Below are 19,481 nucleotides of genomic sequence, written 5' to 3' on the forward strand. Positions count from 1 at the left end.
TGGCAGGGGTAATATATAGTTAATCTATTTTTATTATTATCATTCAACCTACAGCTAAAGTTTATATCATGTCCTGTAGGTTTTCAGCAAAAAAAAAAAAAAATATAGTTGTGCAATTTCCACAAATGGGTGTTGGGTCATTCCATATGTAAGAGAATTAAAAAAATGACAAATTTGTTTTCTTAGGTTTTAAAAATAACTGTATAAAATATATTAAGAAAGATAGTTTTGGGAAAAGAAAATAATTAACCCTATCTGTGAAGAATCTATTTTGTCTATGAAATGTTCCAATATCACAAAAAGGGGTTATTTTAATTAATACATAATGAGCTAAAAGTTGCATTGACTTAGAACTTTGAAATAGGATCTTGACTGAAAGGCACACATGATTAATTATTGTACATAAGTTTATTATATTAGAGATATATTAAGCTATTTATTGGCTGATGCAAGCAAGTTCTATTTAACGAGAAAAAAGAGGCGTAAAAAAGAAGTTTATTTTAAAATAAATAGCTCTCATCTTTTATTTGATTTTGTTCCGTGTATTTTGTATTTATTCATCAAAGCATTATAGTAAAAAAAAATTTTCTTATGAAAGAGTTTAACATTAATATATATATTACGTTATCGAAATATGCTCAATTGTAGAAACAAATCAATAAATAAAGTCCAATAAATTCTGGTAAAACATTCTCAACTTCCTCCCAGGTCCTCAAAAAATGTGTTGCTTCAAGGGACTGATAACGCAATTTCAAGTGAACCTCAGTTTAAAGTTTTACATTCACAACTATACTTTTTAACATTTCTCAGATTAAAGATAGAGAAGGTGTGGTGTGGTCCATTTTCGTCTTAAAATATAGATTCTCACAACCCCTTAGCTTCCTCTTCTCTATTGCACATATACGCAATGAATTAATCAATTTTTTGATGGAAGTAAAGGGAAAACTCATTTTATTTGTTAAGACAATGGTTCTCTAATGAATCGGACATGCAACTCTACAGATAAAGGGACACCTGAAATCGGTGTGAGAGAACCTTTAAACCCAGAATTCTGGAGTATTACAAGTTTTAAGATTAAGCCAAGACGGTCTAGTCCTGGGAACCCTAACATCAGGGGGTTTTGGAGGACGGGTTAAGGGTACAGTAGGACAAGTTGGAGGCCCAGGAGGACAGGTTGGGAGCACACGAGGACAGGTTGAGGGTAAAGGAGCTGAGCAGTTTGAATGTTCTTGTCTGAAGGTAGACCTTTCACAATTGAGGGTCGAGTTCATCTTGTTCCTCGGTCAGTTTTCTGAACTTAATCCTCTACACAGCACATTATATAATCAATACTAGACCACTCCAAGACAAAAAATTTAAGTGTAAAAAATAAATCAATAATATATGATCCTGATTCATTGAATTCGCAATATTTTTGCTCCCTAAATATGAGGATTTAAAGATATAGATATAGAACGTAAAGCAGCAAATTAAATAGACAAAAACCAAATATTTGCTCTGAAAATACAAATCCCAAGTATTCAGTAATAAAAAATTGGTAAACCCTCCTTTGTAAATATTTTTCAGAATATGATCTGTAGAAAATTTTAAAAATAGTAATAATCCTTTTCTATATCACAACATTTAGATTTAGTGAATGTTTAATTGTTTATATAAAGTTCCTTATAAGAGGTTCTAGTTCTACAGGTTCCTGTTGATCTCTACCCTCTGTAATATTTCTCATCTGGAACCTGTATCCAGAAGCTCCAGCTAAAAAATAACTTCCATATCAAGGATACAAACTAAATGACAGTTTATTGGATTACCGGATTTTTTATCGATGAAAATCGCTATTGTTATTAACATTGTCAGCGCGGTCAGTCAATGCAACTTTCTTGTTTCAGATGATAAGTGCACAGAAGTTCCATATTCAACCATTTAGAGACAAGACAATTTTTCAATATTTCAGACTTGGGTTTTGATAGTAAAAAAGTTTTTTCTTCTTCAGTTTTTAGTAGATATTTTTCTTCTTAAACCAGGGTCCGTGGATTCTCATATTTTTGCGGACCCGGATCCGGGATCTAGAAAGCCAAAATCTTGAGGATTCAACGGATCCGGGTCCTAAGCACTGGTTGCATCCAAATAAATACAAATAAAATTGCTCGAGATTTAGTACATATCGCAATCAAATTAGAAAAGGCGTTTAAATGCAACTTTTTCTAGATAATGTGAATACTGTGATAAGTGATAACTCACCTATTGACGGTCTTTTATGTGCATTTCTGTGTTGAATATTATGTAGATAAAGAACTGACATACTCATGTCAGCTGCAGCATACTCTAGGCCTAGAAATGTCGATAAGATGTTTTAAACTATGTGTAGGTTCTCTTAAGGGACTATATACGTGATTTTGAGTGACCCTCCTTTAATGGGGTGGTACGGTACGGTACCTTTGGCTGCATAATTGATTCATTATCTTCAATACATTATCTCTATACAAGTGACTAGCGCAATGTTTCAACAGCAGAAATAGGGGGAAAGTTGTCAGAACTCAACACTCAGACAGAAAAACGACGATATTTTCCTTATTTTTGCAAAGATAGGGGTTTTTAAGGTACCGTTATGAATCAGATATGCACTCTTTTAATGAAGTGTTACTTAAAACTACGTTTTCAGTGCTTTGAACGGACTGAAACTTTACGAAAGTAATGTTGGGCCTAAATTTACTCGTTTTAAAGCTAAAATTGCAATTTAAATTGGTTTTTCTTACATTTATGCAATAGGTTTGCTATGTCTGAATTATACGTTTGAATGTACAGGCTTTTAGTTTCTCTCTGTTTTAGAGTTCAAATTTTATAATTCTGATAAAAAACATAAAAGCAATTATGAAATGTAGAATTTTAGTTCACTCAAAAACAATAATCACAAACGGATTAAAAATTATCCCCTGTCCGATATTTATATGTCTACCTGTGATTTCAGGTGGGGGTAGTCCTGAGTGTAGAAGGGAGGGTAAGGATGGCTGGATGGGTTGACGGGACTGCATCAAGGAGGGGGAGAATAATCGAGACTCAGAAAACGACTGTGAGGAGTAGAAGGGCATGGTGGGTCCACCTCGTCTGTGTATTTGACTGGTTTGAGGGAGTTGGGTTGAGGGGCTGCGTAGAGACTGGTGCTGGTCGCTGGAGTCGTGTAGAACCTCGCTCGTCTACAAGTAAAATGCTTTTTCTTATTTCAAATTAAAAAGCATTATTTTAGAATGGTTGATAAATTATCACCCTTTAAACCTACGAATATCGCCCCGTGATAAAAACTTTGGAAATGACCTGTGTATCTGGAGGTGATGGGACGGTATGAGGGGGTGGCGAGGGGACATGTTGCCCCCCATGAAGAACCCGTAATGCCACCTCCCTGTAACTGCCGCCCATCTCTGACATGGCTGACACGCTGTCGTACAAAGGGTTACTGTGAACACTCTGCTCTGGTAGAGTTGATAACTGGTTTACATCACGCTCCGCACAAGTTCTACAATCAATCAATCAATCAATCAATCAATCAATCAATCAACCAACAAACCAAAAAACGAGTACAGTGTCTTATTAACTCTAAAGCAGCCACGGTCAGTAATAATTTTAAAATGTACGCATCACTTTACAGTCTACAGTACCCGGCCCAAGAGGAGTAAAACGACCTAAGTCTCGTATTGTACTTTTACCTCAGCCCACAATGAGACTATCCTTGAAATAAAAACATCCAAAAAACTAATAAGAAGTGACCAGAGACAACTCTAGCTAGTAAAAACTAGCCATTTTGTATTGCAAAAGTTTCTAGTAAAAAAATTTGTTATTTCCCGAAAAAAAATCTATCTTTTCAATAAATAAGAACGTGTTTAAAGATAATTGTTCAGAAAACTGAATAATCCCTTTAATGATAGATAGATACCTGAGCCCTGTCAGATATTTTTCTGACTCAATGCTTGGTTTCCAGCCTGGGTTTGTTATTGTGAAGTGAACCAGGGACATTTCTGTCTTCCCATCCTCGCCCTAAACAAACATTCAGGGGTAAATATTTGTTGAAAAATAAACAAAGTGATAAATTAGCAACAATCCAGAGGATAAAATGCCATGCGTACGACAGAGATGGTGCTGTTTGCACCTTTTTTCAAGACCTCAAAATTTATACCTGCCTGCATATCTATATATATATTATCTTTGATTATATTTTATTAACGCAAATTGAGGAAAATAAATGATCAGGTGCGGAAAAACTTCAAGTTCTCATTTACCCCTTAATACATAATTCTTAAAAATATACATAATATTCATCCCTGAAACTTAACTAGTATACCTGAGTATACTGGTTGGTTTTAGCTACAGGTTGAATCTCCTGCTGGCTAGTTTGACCGGCCTGCCAGCCGGGGTTACCGTGCCGGCGCACATCCATCTGCGCAAAGCTACAGACGTCACCGACCCCAACCACGTCGACAGTAAAGTTACGGAAAAAGTCGACAATATCCTGAGATTTGTACCTAAAATAAACAAAATAAATTTATTCAAGGTACAAATAAGGTCAGCAAGGTCAAAAAAGGGACAAAAACGGTAAAAAGACTGAAGCAATCAAAAAAGGTCGAGTGCGTCGAAAAAAGCTAAGAAATGCGGTCAACAAGGTCAAATATGGACGATAAGGTCTAAGACGGTTAACACGGTTAAATGCAGCATGTAGGGTCAAACAAAGTCCAATCCAATAGGTAAACGTATGTCAGAACATCACACACAAAGTTGATGAATATTCTGGAAATATCAGTGCAGTGTACTATTAAGTAGAATTACCTAAGCTGGAAGATAAGTATTAATGGAGTAATTACAGGAGAGAATAGTTCATCTAGAAGATAGACTGCAGTATAGGGGAACAGTAATCCCATCTCAGTCATAACCTAGATAAAATTAACACTATACAATGAACAGGAAAATCAGCAAGGGATGCGTCTTAACATTTTTAATTTGATTTTAAAGAAGAGATACACAGACTAAAGGGAAATCAGCTATTCTTTGTTATTCGGCGTTTACTTTCTAACCTTAAAGCTAATGTTTTTGCAATTTCAAGTAGCACATCATTTCAAGATTCCATGCTCCTATCACAATAGTCAAAGTGAATAAATACTAAGTGGGCCAAACTCATAGTTGGATGACGACATTTGATGTCCCAAGTATTTGAAAATAACATTGCAGGGCCCTTACAATCTGTTTGTACGGAGTGTACAGTACAAAATTAACTGGACTTCAGTTTGTTTACAAACTTTCTCTTCTTTCTCGGAAAATAGATAATTTTCAATTGAAGTTTTACTATAAAAATGATTTGCAAATTTATGCTTCAGAGAAAATTAAGGAAATTGTAAAAATTTAACGCGTTCAAGGATCGTAACAACAAAATCTTTGGATTGTTACTCTTATCGAGGTTTTAGGGAACCATTGTGAATCGGACATGCCACTTCAAAATGGCGGGTTAAATGAAAAGACCTCTAAATTTGTTTCTACCTTATATGTGTGAGCATTTCCTTTCCAGTCCTCCGGGAAATAATGAATATGGGAGATAACTTGGGTTAGGGTCTTCTCAGGGCAGAATACAAGATTCTCATCTAACAATAATATAAGGAACATAAGGAAATAGAATCTATAAGAGACCCAAATATGGACCCCCCCAGAACGCCACCAGGTGTGGTAAGCACCATCCCACACCTGTTCCGTCCGGATCTTTAATTTCCGGTACTTCCGGAGGTTGGCAAACCAATTAAATCTATTTGTTGCTTGTTATCTGACAACCGTTTAGGTGAAGCATTTAGGTTTACTGGGATTTAAAGTGATCCTGCTGGGAACATCCAACGATCCAGGATCAAGTTTTGTTTGTCAGCTTGTTTCAGCAGCAATACTTTAGAGGCATTGAATATGTAAGTAAAATTGAAAATAAAAATACTGGAAATTCCGCCAAAATTTGAAAATATTTAAAAAGGCCGACTTTCAGAACAAAAGTTAAAAGCTAAAATGATTTACAGGAAAAGGGATGCGAAGCGCCCTAAAATAGTACAGGAGTCCTAAACCCACCTGGAATAAATACTCTTGCCCCAGCAACTGCTGCACCTAGCGCAGTCATGATGGTAAGGACATGTTCAACATTGAGGACGTCCTCATCCCACACAGAGAGTAGAATAAGCACAGCGAGGACGCTCCCACACATAAATGTTACATTCTGCAGGACAAAAACATCTCAAGTCAAACATATTTTGCATCCAAAGTCCCAATTTCTCAACTCCATAATCCTATTATTCGATCTAAGATAGGAAGAACTGATTACTCGGCTAAAACTCAAATTTTCTATTCCTAGGATCTTTGAAACCTGATGTTCTAAACCTATTGATGTTTGAAACCATGACTTATGCTAGATCAGATATTTTAGGTTTAAAATATCTATGGTTACAAAGATATACGGATTTAAGACTAGAATTTGAGGCTAGTTATCAGTTCCTAAGAGGAAAAATGAGATAATTGTACTACTTTTGGCAATTTTATTTTCTTCTTTAGACCTATCCAAAATTCATCTCATCTCAAACCAGTAGTTATTCCTCTTTATATTCACAATTTTTCAATATTAGTAAAATGTTCTATTTATCCTTCCTTGGCTACTACAGTTGCTAGAGGAGAGACGAAGATATCCATGTAGTAGCTCGCTGGTTTATAAGCTCTGAGGATTACATCAACTTATCAGATATATTGGGAAACTACAATCTTTAAATAGTACAAATCAAAGTAGAGAACTAAGGTCGAATAAAATCTTCAGATTGTTTTGTTTTAGTCGGGCTCTGAACTTTATATTTATGTAGGAAAATAAAAAATTTTAACAGTGTTAATCAAACTAGATAGTGGTCTGAAATCAAATACAATCTGGAGATTGTTCTTGAATTTCAGTCGGGCTCTGAAGTCGATATTCATGTAAGAAAATACAATTTCTTAACAGTTCTGAAGTTAGACACTAGAGCACACTCACAGATACAACAAACAGTGGTATATATTTTCTTGAAAGGTTAAATCACTTCGACAAAACTCAGCAAATCAAGTCTTAACTTTTAAAGTTAGAGTTGAGACTAAGACATCGCGGCCCATGAACTTAAAATAAAATCACTGAAAATAAGATAAAGTTGATTCCTCCCTGGCTAAACGTGCTGATAGTTCGTGTTCAAGTTCATTAAGATGACGTAGATAATATCTACCGTAGAGACCCCACTTCCGTACACCCAGGCTTCCTGGCTCACGCTTTATCACTTCTAATAAATAATCGGAAATATATATTTGCATCAACATCCCCCCATACTTCCTTCTTTCCCCCCTTTACAACTAAAAGCGACTGTAAGCATAATTTCAAGTAACTCTCCATGTTGAGATCGCAAATTTCTGACTCACAATGGTATCCTTAAAAACTTTATCTGACTCGAAAAGTATTAACTCCCGATAATTTATCCAGTCTTTCTTATAGAAATGCGCAAGTCACTTCTGCAGAAAACTCACAAATTAACAGTTTTCAAAAACAAAAACATGGAGTTATAGTTTATACTTGATGAAGCCAACAATTTAAGGGTATCGCTGACAAAACAAGCTTTGGACGAGGTTCAAGTCAAACCCTTCAGACGAGCAAAGCAGAGTAAAAAGAACGATTGTCTATGACTTTAATTTACTAATCCATAAATCTTTGAAACCTGATATTAAAGATCTATTTCAAACTTTGAAATTAGCAAGATCTAAAAGAGGTTTTCACCAGAAGGTTTCCAGAAAGAGGATTTAGATAAAAAGTTTGAGGCAACTGTTCATCTCTTTTAGAAAATAAAAACATTTAATCAAGATTTATTTTATTCTAACCTGCATAACTGAAGAAACTGTACAGGATCTGCCAGAGAAGGATTAAAGGCATGAGGATAAGGTTGATACATCCCAGGATTAGAATACGATTCTGCAGCATATCCGCTAGTTCTTTCCGTTTAGCAACGCGCTTATATTCTTCACGTAGATGCCACTGAAATTAATAGTAAATAAATGGACGTAAAACATTGTAAAAATCCCCCTTCTCTTCAATATAAAAGGAATGGTTGTAATTTTAGGGCGAGAACGAGGTGAACAGGGGGGGGGGGGCCCTTCCACGAATAGGAAAACCTAGCAGATATATGTAAAACTAGGTTGAAAACCCAGCGTTGCCCTAAATGGAACTTTCTCTATAAAAGTTGACCCACTTGACCAGGCTAAGAACATTCCCCGTGGTTCTACTGAGTTCCCAATCAAAATTTGAGACAAATCGGTTAAGGGGGTTCATGAGATATGAACAGACATACAAACAAAACAACAGACGAACAAACAGAATTTACAACTTTGTATATATAGTTACTTATAAATGAATTAAAAAAGGGAAATGTTGGCAGTTAGAAGTACCATGCTTAAGTTTCCAAAACTTAAGTTAATTCTTTTTAGTATTAACATTAATTTTCACCTGATTATATGGAGCCCAAGGGGACTTGAATAATATCAACTCCAAATTAAACTTGAGACCAGAACTAAAATCAGAAATAATTATTTTCAATTGTACATTTTTTTTCCATCAGGCTCTGATCGTGAAAGGACCCCTTGAAGAAGAATCCATCAAACCACAAGCCGAAACTTGTTGAGCATTTTACGTTTTAATTTCCCCGTTTTAAAGCAGAAGTAACCACAATGATAAAAGAATGTAATTTGTTATCTTTCTTCAGGCTCAACTCCCCCCCCCCCCATAAAACTGTAGATATTCTTAATAGTTACCTCAGAAACGAGGCCTTTTAACCTGATACTGGTGTCATGAGCTAGTAGGTACGTAAGGAGGAAAGTAAAGGGAGCAATCCTTTGTTTATCCATTTTAGGTTTCATTTGAAGGAACCACAATGTAACCAAAACTTGATATGTAACCATTCTACTACCCCCCCCCCTTAATAATTGTGCCCAAGTACGATGCAATACCTGAGGAAAACGTAATCTCCGATTACTGGAATAGAGAATCTGAGTGGGAGCAAGGACTTGTTTATCATGGAGACAAGGTAGTTGTTGAACCTGAGGATACGGTGATGAACATCAAGTTCCGTCAACTCCTCCTTTATCAGAACAAGTTGAACCCCTGTTTCTGTATCTCTTTAACCCCCCCCCCGTCAGACCTAATTCAATTTTCAAAAATCAAAGGGACTGAATGCAACTTCAAATGAGCCTCCATTTTAAGTGATATGCCTGATCTTTGGTCTTAAACTTCACCGACGTTTAAATCCTTTTAAAAGAGGAACCATTATTGAAAATGATCAAATTCAGATATAAAAATAAGGATATCTTAAACATTTACCTTTCGTTAGTATCCTGTCAAATATTTTGAACTCAAAAATGTATGTACTTTTACCTTATGAATACACATCATATGTTCAGACTGTGCAGCTTGTAACCGACTCTGAACCTCCCACCAGGTTATTGAGTCTAAATCCTAGAAAAAAAATTTTTTTTTTAAAAAACCAAAAAATATTAGAACAAAACAATATGATTTAAAGCATGTCCTTTCTGTTTTATTTGGAGAGGGGAAGAAAGAAATTGCGAATTTCTTATGATATCCAAGGATCAGGGGGTTGAGAAACAAAAACAACCTTGAATAGCCAAAATATAAAAAAAATTCAAATTTTATTATATCGGTTTGTTTAGTCAAAAGTGAAGAATAAACTATTTCAACCACAAAATACTTCTATGCTATACAGATTTCCTAAATATTAATAGAAAAAGCTACTAAAAGACTATACCTTATCTGATATTTTGAGCGCAGTGTTAAAGAAAGATTTGACGTCCCAGAACTGAAACCCATGGTAGACGACAACTAAAAAATATGACTAAAAATATCTTTAAGGGATTGACGACGTGATTTCAAGTGATACCCTATCATTACTGATTTACAATGGTAACCATTTACCGGACTCACAATTTGGAAGATATCGTCATTCTTCTGATTTAAAGGGAGTGACCGGCAATGAATGGTGGCAGCATTGTAGTAAATCTTTTTAGGATTCAATTGAGACATTTAAAACACTTCCACGATGAAAAATTACTGAGTTTGAGTGCAAAGTCGACGTTTAAAATCATGAATTTGGGTGGGTACGTTTTCAGAATTATTAAATAACGGTGACGAATTAAGTAAAAATTATACAGTAAACAAATTAAATGTTTAGGAACATATTTATCAAAAGAAATTTGTCAATAAATCAGTGATAGAATCAATTATTTCGTTTATCATTATATTGAATTTCTTATTTTTTATGAATTTGTTCGCATGTTTCTACAAATTCTTCAAATGTCGTCTTTTCAATACAAATTCCAGAAAATCTGCAGAAAATCTTTGTGAATAATGAGAGATTAAAGAAACTAATAATTGAATGAGATTACTCATTATTTAATCAACCTGTTCCTAAACAAATATTTAGCTTCCTATGGAATTTTGTTTACACATTTTTTGTCGTCGTTATTTAATAATTTTAAAAAAACTATTCTGAAAACGTACCCACCCAAATTCATAAGTTCGAACGTCGACTTTGCGCTCAAACTCAATAAATGTAGTGGTAGAAACGTTTAATATGTCTCAAGTGAATCCTAAAAAATTTGTCCAAAATACTACATCTTCAGTTCAACCACCATTCATTGACAGTCACTCCCTTTAAAAACATAAAAATTCGCTTAATTGCCTTAATTTTCACTACAGCATAAAGACTCCAGTAACTTTTATAGAGAACTGAAATAGAAATAACAGATTTTCAGACAGAAGAACAACAAAAAATTATAAGTTTTTCATTGAGAATCTTTAAATAAAAAGTAACTTTGCGTGTCTGTTTGTGTCCAAAAAACGTAAAAACGGCTGAACCGATCGAGACCACGTTTTGTGTGGGACATCACGTGACCCCAGGGAAGGTTTATGAATGATCAAAAATTCAAAAATTTTCCTCCAAATAAATTTATTCTCATTAAATTTAAAATATCTACGATTTTTTAATCCGCGAATTTTTTCTATTATCATTTTTCACCGTATAAGAAAATGTTTACTATTGAAACGGAAGATAAGCCTAGTTAGAAATAAGAGGTTAAATGCAAAAGTCTTGTTTACATCAACAGAATCCTGCAAGTTACCTATAAGTCTAGTTATCCAACAAGCTACTGAGGTCAGTATGAAGCATTTCACGAAGAACGCCATCTCTACGAATCCTTTCAAAACTATCACTTCGCTGATAAAAACTTTCTTACCCTACTCAATATGGATTTTAATACAAAATTATATATTAAACCTACGAAGGTGTCGTAAGTCTTCATGATCTAATGGAACATCGTTATTTTCAATAATGAATTAAACCCAAGTTTCCGCAAGCATTGAAAGCTGAAACCTTAAATGGGATTGTGTGAATATGTTTAGTCGTGTCGACTATGTTGATTAACTTTGGCCCCTTGACAATTATTTCTCACCAAAAATAAATCAAAATATTTGTCTTCAATAATTGTTAAAATTGTGTGTTTATAAATCCATATTTTCCTGTTTCTCTGGATCATTATTAAAAAGAAGATTATAGTCGATACATTCTAGAAATTTATTTTCTCATCCATGGTTTCAAAAAAATGTGATAAACATGAAGATGGGTTGACTTCTGAAAATATTATTAAGAAAAATTGTTGGGAAGTGAGAAAGTAAAAACATATTTAAGATGTTTGAGTGGAAAGTGAACACTTATTAAGATATTCACGTAAGGACGTAAACACGTATGAAATATATGTGTGAAAGGAATTTTTCTAGACAAGTTAAAGTGATACGTTTAGAAATCTCTAGCGCACAAGTTTCTTGTCTAATAAAAAAACTGCCGATATGAAAATATGAAAATAAATTTCCCTGTCATGAAAACTGTAAACATAATTATAAAAATAAACTGCACAAGCTCCAAATATTCCTGAAAACATCAAAATTAGTAAAAATTACATTTGAAATATTAACAGAGCTGAATACTTCCGTGTTGGATACTAATACCCCCGATCGCTTGATTTCGATATCCACTCTGGGCAATTGTAATGTAAGGATCAATGCTTAATCTATTGATTTCATTTATTCGTCTCCTGATCAAAGCTCTGATCAACCACTGATTACCGTGCGGGATATCAAATAAGATTAAATTAATTTACCGATTAAAAAACGGTCGAAATCAAGCATTGATCTCTATATCCTCAATACCAGAGTTCCCAGCTCAGGTAAAACAGATTTATAAAATAGTTTTTATAAAAGTTTTGTAGCTTACAAAACACATTACCTTGTTAAAAATAACATTAAAAAAAACTCTGCGACTCGTAAAAAAGTTGCACCTGTATCATCATTACGTAGAATCCATGTTTCTGATGGTATTCATACACTTTGATGAAAAATGAGTCGAGATCGTCTAAAAACACAAACATGCAATACTAATTCAGTTTTCAACATTCCAATTAAATTATTCTAACCAGGCTACCCCAGGCGTGATGAATATGCGTATCGATAGGGGGAGTGATGATGGGTGGGATTGCATGGGGCAGGGAACTACCCCAGCGATCTTCTTTAGATAAATAAATTCTAAATGGNATGTTGTCAAATATTAGGGAGGACCCTAGGAAAGTAATTCTTGACAAAACCGGATTTCTTTTGCTCTTTCTAAATGATTGTTAAAACATAATTGTTAGTAAAATACAAGAAATTTTGAGCATAAAAAATGTCGAAAACCATTAATTGAGTTATTGAATGTTTCCTATGTGACTCCATTTAGATTTCCCTGTCTCTGTGACAACATGAATCATTACTCCGGGATCATTTCCAAACGGAGTCTCATTCTCAGCACCCTTAAACGAGATTAACAATGTAATGTCAATATGTAACATTAAAAGATATACAGGATTACCTGCAAAGGATGAGACCGTAAAGAGGATCGGAAACTATTCAAATATGAGGATACCAAAGTTGAAATAAGTTTTCTGCCTTGAATTTAATCTTTTTACGACTTATCAAATGATTAAGCGGTGGTGTATTTTTCGACCTACGCAAATCCGCTTTACTCCACTTCTGACCTACGCAAAATCCGCTATACTACACATCCGACCTATTAGCACGTGGTCTTACAGCTGTTATATGGACTTGTGGCCGCAGCACCCGACCCCCTAGCCTGTCCTAGCCGCAGCGCTCGGCCCCCCCTATCCTGTCCTAGTCGCTTCGCTCGGCCCAGAAATAATACAAAAATAACCAGCTGGCGTAGGTCCGATATAAAAGTAGGTCGGAAAGTTAGTAGGTCAGAAGTTTAGTAGGGGCGATGTCGCGTATAGACGATGTAACATTACCGATTTAGCAAAGAAACCAAGTTTACATGTGCAGGGGATCTTGAATAAATGAACAGACAATATAAATTCCGTACAATCGTCTCTGAAGTCTCACTCTTTGTGAGTACCACTGTAAGTTAACTTTTTCAACTATTCTAGCCAAATATGTGATTTCAACACGCAATAATTAACAAATATCCCACTTAGAGTAGTAACTTCTGCGGTATTTTTTTCAAGCGGTCATCACCAAAGCTGCCTGAACAAACCCTTCCGCTAGTAACAATTTATACGAAAAAAAGTAGTATTCATAAGTTTAACTTACCCCAACTCTGTTGGAATGACTAGCAGTGTTGTTACGGGTGCCTGAATAAATAAATGTTTTAAAATACTTTTTTTGTACGCTAAGGACTCGAGGAGGCTTAACATTGGCGTATTTGATTCACCGTCATTTTGCTTAAACTGCATAAGACCATCGAACATAAAGGAAAATATCGGGAGTCCAAAAATCGTTCTCTGGGAAATTACCCGTCTTTTTCTGTCCTTCAGGTAATGTTTTCTTTAGAGGTGGGAGAGAAATCGACTTTATTTCTTAAGAATAACAAAGAGCAATAAAGACCGTTTCACGTCAACAAACCAATATTTTTTCTTTTAAACTCAACTTACCCGTTGAAAAATTTGGAGGCGCCTCATCCTCTTCCGACTCGTTGGATTCGTCGACGAATGGCCGGTAAGTTGTGTGAAGTTTATCTAAGTCTGTTTTGACCCCCTCCATTTTAGGGTTCGCAAAATTTACAACATTTTTCTTTACGAATATAAGGGATGAATTTACAATAAAAAGTAAATCAAACAAAGACGGGTCTGCTACATAATATAACACATCAAATTTTTACAAAAAAGTAAATCACTAACATGGATTATCAAAAATGAAAAAAAATTCGCTACTAAGCTGCAAAATTATTATCAGCTCAGAGATGAATCGTTCAAATTGTATTTTGACAAAGCTCTGATAATGCGCAGTATCGAAGAGCTTGCCGCGTCAAAATTTTGAAACATTTGCCAAGCGAAGACGACTTTTGACAAAAGAAATTTTCAAAGGTATTGTTACTTCTGTTCTACGGCATTTTCGTCCTACGATACTTCGGACCTACGATAGCTGGAAGTCGGATGTACAATCTATTTAGTTAATACGACCAACACAGGAACTGCAGATTGTCAATATGCAGTTAACAGTGCTACCATAAGGATAGATGATTCACTTGCACCTCTATGTCAGACACAGATTTTGTAGGTCGGATGCACAACTTAATTTGTTGTTAGGTGAAAACATTTATTGTGCGTCCGACCTACAGAATTGAGTGCAACCAACCTAAGAAAGCTGTTCAATCGACCTTCTTGCATTCGACCATACTGATGTTAAGCTTCCGACCTAAAAATATTGTGCATCCAACCTATAGCAGAGTGCAACCAACTTAAGAAAGCTTTTCAACTGACCTACAGCAGGTCGGATACACCAACTTTTTAAAGTGTGTATCCAACCTACAGTACATCAGGCCAACAGCAGCTTGAAGCTGCTTACCACGTGCGGGTAGGTCCAACTTGTCATAGAACAGATGTAATGTTGGGCGGATGTAATACAATCAAGATAGACTGAAATAAAAATAATGTAATATCATTAAACTGAATTGAAGGATGAGATTTATGTACATAAAAGTCATGATAACTTTTTTAGACATGAATGCTTATATCGGGTTACAGGAACAACTTTAAAAGATTACTGCTTTAGAGTCTGCAAAAGTTGCTTCCCATGCCCTGTTTGCATCGGTACCCTAGCAGCCAGGCCATGAACCGCAGTTTGTTTAGGAAGAGGAGTAGTGCTCCTGTCTTCATTCTCTAATGGAAGAGGAGTGGTGTTGCTGTCTTCATTTTTCAGTGGTGGAGGATCGGTATTGCCGTCTTCATTCTTTAATGGAGAACTAGGAGCTGAAGGCTTCTTCGGTGGATGTGGAAGGCCTTATTTTTTTTAAATAAGTTGATTTAGACTTGAGTATACTATCTTTAAGGCTTTACCCCTCCCTTAAAGGGAGTGTTCGTGAAAAATGAAAGGTGGTATAGGCTTAATGCGATAAAAAAGCGCTTTAATTCCTGGAAAATATGAAAATGTCGTCTTCATTATAGAAAATCCTCGAAACAGGAATAAATGTAACTCTCAGATCATGAAAAATACAAATTATTATGAAATATCAACTATTTACGAATGCGTCGAAAAATAATCGATGACTACTATTTGTAATATATGAATGATTTGTTTGGAATTAAATAGATTTTTTTACGATCCGAGTTGAATGAGTTGAATGTTGAATCTTTCTGAATTTGTATGGGCGCTGCGTTCTTCGGTATTAGTCGTTGATAACAATTTTCTCCTTATAGACGCAATAGATAGAAGTAAGATTAGCCGCGATCAAAAGCGCTTTTTTATCGCATTCAGCCTATACCCCCTTTCATTTTTCGCGAACACTCCCTTTAACAAATCGTAGATTTTTCTTTCATTTCATACAGTCGTCGTCGCATAAATCAATGACTTTCAATTTCAATTTTGGGTTATAACAAGCTTTTGAACAGCTTGGATAAACATTAACATGGAAACAAAAAGAAGGGGTCAAATAAAAAAGCTTCTCTTTGTTTAATTGTAAACTTGTATTTCGAAAAAACGTGCTTAAAATCAAAACTTAAATAAAAAACGTCTTTATTGTATTGATATAATCGCCGACCATTGTAGGATTTTTTCAAAATTGAATCAAAGAGAAGAGAAGAGATTCTTGTGACAGAGAATGAATCCCCCCTCCCCAAAAATTATGGTTTCACAGATATTTAATTGACCATAAAATTAAAACTAACATAGATATTGGAAAACCAAAATTTACATACCTGGGCAGACATAGTAGTAGAGAGATTTATGCCCACAGGCAACTACGATGATGTTGACCAAGTAGATGATTGCTATAATCAGGAATATTGTGAGCCCAACCGCCCTGAAATCAAAGAACTCAGACAAAAAGATATTTTTTATCAAACTCTGATTTTGTTATTCCTATATCTTAGCATTCTGATGTTTTAAATAAAAAGAGTTTATTATGATAAAAATCTGAGGATTTAGCATTCATATAAATTAAGATTATACATTTTAAATTTGTCATATTGGTAAAAACATATCCATGCTTATCTATTACTATTCAGTAATCTTTGGATATAAGGTATATACATGTTCTCCTTAACCTCTCAGTCCTGGCTTGAACAACTGTAAACAAATTCTGTTCTCTAAGGTTATGGTTGTAGAAAGGAATATTTCTCAGAAACAGGGATCATGTGGTTTGACAGATATTTTTCCCCAAACTATATAGTTTTTCTCAACAAACTTCTATTGTTTCAAGGCTAGACACTTCAAGTGCAGACTCATATCCTCTACATTTTCGACCAAGTATTACCCTAAGGCAGGTTTTTCCACTCGTTCACAGTTCCTGATGTTTTAGACGAAACTTTGAATAATTTTAGGTTAAAAAGCCTATGTTTAAACATTCAGGTTGCAAATATAAAGGGATTAGAAATTTTAAGTTTATGGAAATAACTCAGTTCCTTTATCGGAGCACCGACATTGTTCCACATTTAAGAAGGTGTAAAGACTAATGATTCAAGGATGAATTTGGCTTGGTGCTAAAGCATTTATCGTTAAATAAAAATTTTTATTGATTAAAATGAGAGATTGCAACGTTAACAACTATAAAGGAAACCCCGCATACATTGTCAAATAAAAAATAGATTAGAATTTGTTGTTCTTTTGTGATTAGTTCCATAAAACTGTGGAATACAAAGACGACATTTAAAAAAAATTATCTTAATGTAATGCAAATGGTGAAATGGGTCTGTGTACAGTTCACTTTACAGTTTAGCAATCGTGTTTAATAAGTTGATTGAACTAATCAAAATCATAACTTCTAGTCCACCAGTTGTTTTCCTATTCCGTTTAGAGGTTCTTCTGTATCGGTAACAATTTTTTCATGTTAAAACACAAACTCTTAAATGCACACATAATAACAGGTCTGAAAGCTTTTTCTTTATTGTTATTATAAAAAAGAATTGGTCTTCTTGTTAACACAAAAAATAAAACTTTGCAGCTTTAACTATAACTTCTCGTTATTCATTAAATCTTTTGTATTGACGGAACATTGTATTAATAATTGTAGTAATAATACAGCATTTGGTGTTTAGAATTTAACGATACTTACACCACCACCAGATATGGGTAGATATTGCCCCAGACGGATTCCTGATTTTCAAAATGATATTTTTTATCTCGTCTTGGGTGAGTCATTAATTTTTTAAACCTAACATTTTCTTGTTTTATTTTATGCAGGGGTTCATCTAGGATTAATCAAGATTCGGTGTATATTCATTACACCCAAAAATGACACATTACAACATTTAGACACAAAAAATCTGCAACCAAACTTAAACCATGAAATTTGCCACAAATAGTAAGTTATTTCATAAGAACAGGCCAAAAATCTAATTTTACACCCACCGCAAGCTCTAGATGAACCACTACTTTAATGACAAGTAGTTTTAAGTAAATTAATTAAGTTTATTCGAAGAACCCTTTTCTTATTACTATTCGAATTTTAAAGAAAAAATGGAAAACACAATTATAAAAACAGTTAAAAAATCAAGTTTAACTGAATTATGACACGAAATTAAGGAATGAATGAATAAATAAGGAATCCCAAAGAAAAAAGATTTACCACATTACCTTGGTGAAATAAGTATTTATTATGGGGTAATAGTCAGGGGCGTATTCAGGAATTTTTCTTTCCAGGGGGGAGCTTAGCACCCGTTGGGGCATGAAAAACCCCTGAAATCAATAGATTTCACTGGTCCAGGTGGGGGCTTTGCCCCAATAGCCCCCCCTGAATACGCCTCTAGTAATAATCTTTTATAAATTGAGTTTCTTAAACTTGAGATAACTTTCTTTTCAAAATATATTTTCCTTTAATTCCGGAGAACCAATCACATCCTTGAGAACTTGGTCTAAGAATTCCACACAGTTCAGTGCATCCTGAGATCAGTGAAAACCAATACAAAACGGAAATATTGTCGTCTTCACATGTTCATTTCATTAAATATACTATAATCTCTCAAAACTGCTCCAAACATTTTCAAATGTTTTAGTATTACAATACAAAGCATTATGATAAAGTTATTAACTAAAAGAAAAAACTAAAACGACAATCATTCCACTTGACATCGAATATTGCTGTAGTAAAATGCATTCAAATGTTTTTAATATTCTCCATTCCTTCTCACTATTTATCATATTTGAAAGTGAGGACTTAATTCAGTATTTACAACGAGATGATCTTAGATAATCTAAACCCTATCCCGATTGAGCTATTTTTCTCTAATATAGATGGGGAGGGGGGGGGGGGGTGTATCCGCTGAGATGGCTTCCCAGATTCAGAAGTTTGAGCAATGTTATACCAAACAGTGACAAGGTTAAATCAAACTTTTATGAATTAGCATTGTAATACCTAAATTCAAAAGCCATAATATTATTATGTCTGCTGGAGTTTATAATATGAAAACGGTTATGGCTGTAAAGATGTGTCTATCATGTCTCCGAAAGATGAACCGTGAAGACAGACAAGTTTAATTTGTTGGTATACTGTAATTTTCTTGTTGCAGTCAAAACATAAACAAACAAATTGTACAGATACGAAACTCTTACAGATTACAGCTTTCTCAGTAGGTATGACTATACTAAATCAAAGAATTATTTAAAAAGACGACATCGAATTCGTCAGTGAATTCCCATGTTTATTGGGACACCCTGTATTAGGCTTTTTATAAAAATCCAATCCATACAAAATATTTTATTCTGCTTTGAAAAAGCTTCTTTTTTAATTCTTTTTTGGAAAATAATGCTCGATCCATATGTACGTTGTAACTTATTATTGTGAAGAATCTTCTTAGAGTTAATACCTTATCTACAACTTTAAGACATTGTTTAAGATGTCTTTGACAATATTTTTGTCCGAAACATAGCATAGTCA

General features: G+C 34.4%; 1 protein-coding gene across 1 annotated transcript; it reads right to left on the bottom strand.

Moving 5' to 3' along the window:
* Positions 1–14: 14 nt before the first annotated feature.
* Positions 15–17,703, bottom strand: LOC111714028 (autophagy-related protein 9A). The gene is made up of 26 exons (XM_023489028.1): positions 17,661–17,703; positions 16,306–16,409; positions 14,044–15,390; positions 13,703–13,743; positions 12,819–12,909; positions 12,403–12,476; positions 11,939–11,996; positions 11,588–11,634; positions 11,191–11,305; positions 9,819–9,892; positions 9,431–9,511; positions 9,007–9,137; positions 8,507–8,570; positions 7,885–8,038; positions 7,181–7,295; positions 6,649–6,715; positions 6,079–6,223; positions 5,515–5,615; positions 4,810–4,913; positions 4,328–4,508; positions 3,923–4,023; positions 3,307–3,505; positions 2,951–3,188; positions 2,236–2,325; positions 1,662–1,749; positions 15–1,305 (listed from the first exon to the last, which is right to left on the bottom strand). The coding sequence occupies exons 3-26, from the start codon at positions 14,150–14,152 to the stop codon at positions 1,284–1,286; spliced, it is 2,490 nt and encodes an 829-aa protein (XP_023344796.1). The 5' UTR covers positions 14,153–15,390; positions 16,306–16,409; positions 17,661–17,703; the 3' UTR covers positions 15–1,283.
* Between the last annotated feature and the right edge of the window lie 1,778 nt (positions 17,704–19,481).

This window comes from Eurytemora carolleeae, unplaced genomic scaffold (genome assembly GCF_000591075.1).
Source record: "Eurytemora carolleeae unplaced genomic scaffold, Eaff_2.0 scaffold1091, whole genome shotgun sequence".
Lineage (NCBI taxonomy): Eukaryota > Metazoa > Arthropoda > Copepoda > Calanoida > Temoridae > Eurytemora > Eurytemora carolleeae.